General features: G+C 40.2%; 1 protein-coding gene across 1 annotated transcript in view; it reads right to left on the minus strand.

The window, feature by feature from the left end:
• Nucleotides 1-2759: 2759 nt before the first annotated feature.
• The window catches only part of LOC106806414 (lipid droplet-associated hydrolase-like), an 11621-nt gene continuing 7368 nt past the window's right edge, over nucleotides 2760-7012 (minus strand). The window contains exons 3-4 of the mRNA XM_014808340.1: nucleotides 4333-4485; nucleotides 2760-3756 (exon numbers count right to left, since the gene is read on the minus strand). Of these exons, the coding sequence (XP_014663826.1) occupies nucleotides 3056-3756; nucleotides 4333-4485 (854 nt within the window). The 3' untranslated portion in view covers nucleotides 2760-3055. The remainder of the gene's footprint in view (nucleotides 3757-4332; nucleotides 4486-7012) is intronic.

Below are 7012 nucleotides of genomic sequence, written 5' to 3' on the forward strand. Positions count from 1 at the left end.
TGAATGGGGTGTCACCGACGTGTGGTTCCTTTCCCCAGCCTGTTTACTTTTCGTAAATAATAAAATGCCCGGCCGATGCATTTCGCATCAAACAGGACAATTTTCTGCATTTTCACGCGCTGTCGGAAGTGAACGAGTGCGTCATTCATTGAACCATTCAATAAAACAGACACAATGTTTAGAGCTAATGCTTATACATGCCACAGCGCCATCTCTTGGATGTTTTTTAAGTAAATATGGGGATTTTCAATAAAATAATGCGTTTTTACATGTATTTACCACGATTTACGTATAGAAACTATGTTATTTTTACTGATTTCTCCGTATCTTTCCTTGGAGTTTTCATCGTCTTTCAATGCCTTTCGGTATGTTTTCTGCGTGATTATTATTTTGCGCAGGCACTCATTTTGGAAATCCTCCAACATTTTTACTTCTTCCTTAGTTAAGTTAGTCCATCTTTCACTGTTATTTAGGAAGGAAGGTAAAACTGTGCATTCGTATAATTGCACTCTTGCTTCTATAGTATGATTTCCATAATTTCCCTCATCATGAATTAACCTACATTTTTCAGTTCGGACTCTTATCATATCGTTATAACCTCCTATATCATTAATTAAATCCCCTAGGTATGAATATTTGGTGCATTTTTTGATTACTTGGTTGACTATTAATATCTCCTTCTCTATCCTTTCTTTGTTTGTGAATTTTATAACGATTGTATTTGTTTTGGTCATATTTAATTCTAATATTTTTGATTCAGCTAATCTGGAGAATGACTTAGCGATTTTTGTTACTGTTTTATAATCTCCAATTCCTAAAATATCGTCAATATATCATCATTGTCATCTTCTAAAACTACAGACCATTCGCTGACCGCTGTGGAGACGTGCGCCGGGCCTCGAATTTGGCGCACGTCTCCACTGCGGACAGCGCTTCATACTTGCATGAACATCCCCGCGGTCGTGTGCGCATATCCCGCGGAACTGCGCGTCTCATCCGCGCAGTGCTTAGGATCAACAGCAAAGCTGTGCCACGCAATCTTGTATCATGTCTCTCTGGATATATATTTCACTATCACATATATATTTTATATACACATTGAACAACACCAGAGCCAGAGGGTGAACAATCTAGCTCCGTTGTTATCGTACTTGTAGATAGCACATAGGCCTACATGATAGGCCTATCTATGGTTATTATAATTATACATAGCAGTGAACAACACCTAAACCAGAGGGTAAACATAAAAACTCCTAAACTAGTCTACTATTAAAATTGAACCCAAAAGGAAAAAATCGAGACAGGAGTATTTCAAATTTTATTTCTTTATTAGACATAATATACAAATAATGAAATATGAAAAGCGTAGAAATAGACCACGAAGTTATTATCAATATTACCAAAGACAAGATACAATCTATTGTATATGTGTGGTATAACTTATTTATGATTCCCGTTATATAAAGTTTAGTAACCTTTTATTTAAAATCAACTGTTGTTACATCAACTTATTATCAAGATTATATAGCCTAGTACTGTTGAGTTTTCTAAGTGAGCAATAAAAAATATTACAGTTGCATGGCAGCATTTATTCTGCACTTTAGAATCACAATTATACCAACACATTTAAATATACTAGCTTTAGGGTTGAATGACACAAATTTGTTTTTATTCTGTCAGATCAGCTGTCTTGTTCCTATTAATTCTTGGCTCTAGGGCCTACATAATATTTCATACCCTGAATATATGAGTAGGGCCTATACATGTTCATCATGTTACGCATATATATAGAATATACCATATACGTCAAAAAATGACAATTAAATGATTATCTTGAGCAAAAATTTCAATACATTAGTAATGCTGAAGGGGTCATTGTCATATATGTAGTAACCGAGGTGTCGGCGAGTATGTCGCCTACGCCTAATCCTACTCCCTAACCCTAACCACATCAGATAGTTACCGCGGGTACATATTATACGCCATTATACGACAACGACCCTTCGTGCATTAGTAGTTTATAATAGGGACTTTTATAAAATGGAATTTCATAATTGGCATAGGAAACACCACAATATAATATCACAAAAATGCTTGCTATATCCAAAAAAGTAAAAATAATAAAGATGCATGTATTAACAAATAATGAATTGATAAATTTTAAAGTGAAAGTCAATCACGATAAATTTATACAATTTTTAAATATACATATTAACAATAAAGCTTTAATTAAAAAATTTCACCTTCCACATAATCCACTGGAAGCGAAGTGCCTGACTACACTATGCTTAAATAATAACATACAGTGTAGCCCCGTTATAACGCGATGGTTGGGGGTCCATAAAATGCAGGGTCGTAAATCCGTACCGAGGAGTGGGGGGGATGATCACGCGAAGGGGGGGTTTGGGGGCCCTCCCCCAGAATTTTTTTGAAATTAGACCCCCTCAGATGCGTTTTCTGCGCGAGCAGGGAGGGGGTCCGGACCCTCTGGACCCCTCCCCCCCTGTACACGCCCCTCCCTGCAGTAATTGAAATGATTTAGGTCTGCCCATGTCTCCAAATTATCATAATTAGCTGAACTTTCAAGTGGGGCACGGAGGGAGTTTTTTTTTTAACCTCAGGGGGGGATATTTGTACAGGCCATCCCCCCCTCCTTCAAGAGCGGGGGGGATGCATCCCCCCATCCCCCCCGGGATGTACACCCATGATAAAATGTCATCGCAAAAAAAGCGGGGTCGCGCTAAATCGGGGTTATATATACGTGGCTATATAAGAGCAAAAAAGGGGGTCCAACGACTCATCTCGTTATATCCGAATTCGCGTTTAATCAGGGTGCATAAAATCGGGATATTACACTGTAATTCTTACCACTTATTAATTTTCACTTAGCAATACCTTCATCAAGCTACTGTAATTTGAGCACAAATTAAGTTCCCATTTTTAAATATTGGATCATTTAGTGTTAACTAATTCACTGAAATACAGTACTATTTATTGATAAGTACTAATTTTCAGTATCAAATAAATGCGCAATAAGAAAGTGTCTTGGCATTAATTATTGTGATGTGCTGTCTACCTCCTCCATTATTGCCACGTGTGGCTCTAACCATTGTGCCAGCTTTAGCGCCATCTGGGGGCCATTTTCTAGTACGAATGCATGTGCAATACCATCCTCACAGAGTATGATGTCGCCGTGAGGAAACAGCTCCCGCATGTCCTGGTAGTAGCTGACAGGGCACCAATGATCATCAATGCCGTAGTAGAAAATCAGACTTGGTAGATGGCGCTGTATCGTCTCGATGTCAGCCGCCGCGACCTGCTGCATCTCATCGTTGGCCATGTATAGCGAGTTCTGCGCGGCGCTTTTGTCAAGCAGCTGTTCCGTTGCCCTCACCGCTGAGATGTGCACGTTTCGGCCCCGGAAGTACCATCGTATCGCCTGCTCGCGGATGTTCTGGGGCACGTAGGAGAGCGCGAAGAGAGGTGGCACTGCAAGCCAGCGCAGGTAGCGTAGTATGGGAGTCACGATCGAACCCTGTGGACTAAGAGCCATACGCTCAATCGTCGGAAACAGGCTGACTCCCTTGACGACGTTCAAGTCGGAGAGCTGCTCGAGAAGCTTGAGCAGAATGTAGGCGCCGATAGAATGGCCGACCAAGATGAGCTTGACGTGCTGCGGAACATAGCGACGTATATAGAGGACCTTGTGTTTGATCTGACCCTCCAAGCTGTATACGTCATTAATCGTTGTTCCACCTTCACGAGTGCAGGGTAGGGAAAAACACTATACATTAAAATAGTTAAAACCCAATATCTATAAGGAGTCGCTTATGCTTGTTTAAAATCGCTAGAATATTAGACATAGATAGACATATTATGGCACGTTTCTATGTTCCAAAGTGACATGCATTTCCTGGTTACTAAAGTTGTAGTCAAATTGCTAGGGAGAATGCTGACTTGAAATTGTGCTATCAAAACAGCTTTGCAAAATATTATAAGAACACATACCTCAAATATGTAGTAAAACTGCATAGAATCAACACCAAGTTGCATGTATATTTTATTGGGAGCACTGGCTTTACTCAGGAATGCAGTTAACTACATTGCATGAAATCAGGAGCAAGTAATCTCAAATGATTCAGATAAATAATTAAAATAATTAATTTGCAATGATTTACTCTTGATCAAACATCATAAGGTTTGTATGTGGATTTCACAAGCCTTGGATCTTATATCAACAGGATGTTGGATGTGTAGCTTACAATGTAGAATGTGCACGTTAAAATACGAATTTTAGACCTTTAGAATTATGATTGAACATTCTGCACACACCAGATTTGAAGTTGTTGGAAGCATTGTTCACACATCCTTTTGGGGGTGTAACATGACCAGCATGTGATATGCCAACTACTGAAACCTTTTCCTTCAAGGACTTGAATAAGGTGTCCATAAAAGGTTCGTAGTAACCAATGATGCCAGGGTTACCTAAAATGCAAACCAATTCACATGAGTTAAAGAATTAATGTTTACTTTTGGATGCAGGAGCCACATTAAACACACGAAAGCGCTACATCATCTGAGAACAATGTGCGACAGAAAGGTGCACAAATATGAAGCTCAAAATGTGGCTGCTATATGCATTGTAAAGTGTGTGGTTAATACTGGGGCAGTCAATTAAATTCCAGATGTCACACTTGTGCCACAAAGAATTTACATGTGATATACTTTATTTGACTTCAAACATTCTGTTCATGTCATTCTCTATCTGACAAAAAAGGACTGCAGGGTAGAGGATGGCAAGGTGAGAAGAGGCGGCTAGACAATTGGCAGGCCGGAGCAGCCGTATAGCGGCACACTAACACAAATACGCTGCATTTGATTGGAGTAAATCTTCACAGGTTTACTGTATACCAAGATTCGTGGATAATTGCTCAATTCAGCAGTTCTGGCGATTCCACAAGCCTTTTCACTACGCACGTAGCTAGACATTTCCTAGAAATCCTCGTAATTGTTGGTTCGCTGCTCGGGGCGCTTCGTTTTACTGTAGAAAAGCAACTTGCAATTTCTTTTGTTTAATGCCCCAACATTATTCTACAACATATAGCGTGGGATAGATGGCGCAACGAAGCTATGTTCATAGCATTTTCAACCAGTTTTTCTGCACACGGCTTGGCAGGCTAAGCTAAACTGGTACCCAGTCCACAGTTCCACACGCTACACTAAGTTCAGTGTAGCCCAGGATACTTGCGGGAGTGAAGGTGGCTAGCAGTCTAGCCGTATCCATGGTAATTTAGAGTACTTGGGTTCCGGTATGCATCTTGACAGTACAATTGTGTACTTGGGGTAGTATCTATCATTTGTGGATATTGCGATTCGCATATTTCATCCATATCCATTGATATATCATGCCACCGTATTGTTGTGCATACAACTGTAACGTTGTTAGATCTAAGGAGTCAAAAGCAGCAAAGATTACTTTTTATCGGTGAGATGACCTTTCAATAGTAAACATGATTATTATAGTTATTCTACAATGTTGTTCTTCACAGTCGCCATTGCGGTTGAAGGCTACAGATCATGTGCAGGACGCTTATGATCTCATACATACGATGATCTTCATTACTGTCCTGTCCGTCCTGGACATCATCTCTATCGTTTAACCTAACTGTGTACTATATAAAATTCCCATGTATTTCTGCATGTCGAAAAACAAAAGAAGGTTCATACCGCCGCATGTGTAAGCTTTATCCGCGTTTATGTTATTAAGTACGTTTAACCTATTTTTCCCGCAATTTCCCCACTAAAGTTCAGGGGACGTTTTTAAAGAAAGGACATATCATGCCATATAAACCATATATGATGCGACCGTATTCCAGTCAATAGAACTGTAACGTTGTTACATCTAAGGAGTGAAAAGCAGCAAACATTCATGCACTTCTTCGGCCATTCTCTTAATAAATAAACTTGAATAGGAGACTTGAATATTCTCATAATAAAGAACGGCATATTCTTGGCCCCAGTGTACATATTTTCATCCGTGCAAGCTTTACAAATAGCATTGGCAGGATGGCATTTAAGTCGAGTATTGCATGAAAGCACGTATTTTAGGGAGTAGATTAAAAAAAGTCGCTGACTACATTTGACAACGGATGCGACTAAAAAATAATTTTTAGCTTAACTATCATCGTTTGCCATCAATCATGACGTTCGCAATGAGTGTTTAACCGTTTGTACGAGCTCAGTAGCACTGACATACTGAAGGATTCAGTGGCATTGATGAAAACTAAAACAATGTGCAAGTCATGAGGCATACAAAACATGCGTGAGTTTTACTGTAGGGACCTACGTGTTCAATTCCACTTATGAGATCAATGTGCACAATCAAATAAAGGAAAGGTCAAGCTATAATAAAATACAGGTTAAAAGGATAACGAGTAAATAAGTAAAACAATAATTAGAATAGAATAGGAATGAAAAATTACTCGGCCAGGGCAGCTGATGTAATCGGCCTAAATGCGGCACGGCGTGTAAACAAACGGCTGGTACGAGGCAGAACAGACCGGTATAAACCGGTAAATAAGTGATGCCAGCTGGAATACCCCTGCTTAGTACTAGAGGAAAGGAGAAAAAGCACGTGACCAGGTAGCAACCAGGCAGTATATAAGGCGGCCAAAAAGCCGTAGAAATCAGAACGCGCTGGGCAGCCGCCCACTAGGAGATCCCACCAAAGAACACTTGGAGAACCAAAGAGCCCTGCCTTGCCTATAGGAGCACTAGGAGAACCACGGAGCACTGCCTTGCCTATAGGATCACTAGGAGAACCAAGGAGCGCTGACTGCCTCATAAGCCCTAGGATCAATAGGAGAACCAAGGAGCACTGACTGCCTCATAAGCCCTAGGATCAATAGGAGAACCAAGGAGTACTGCCTTGCCTATAGGATCACTGGGAGAACCAAGGAACGCTGACTGCCTCATAAGCACTAGGATCAATAGGAGAACCAAGGAGCACTGA

This window comes from Priapulus caudatus, unplaced genomic scaffold (assembly GCF_000485595.1).
Source record: "Priapulus caudatus unplaced genomic scaffold, Priapulus_caudatus-5.0.1 Scaffold159, whole genome shotgun sequence".
NCBI classification, from domain to species: Eukaryota; Metazoa; Priapulida; class Priapulimorpha; order Priapulimorphida; family Priapulidae; genus Priapulus; species Priapulus caudatus.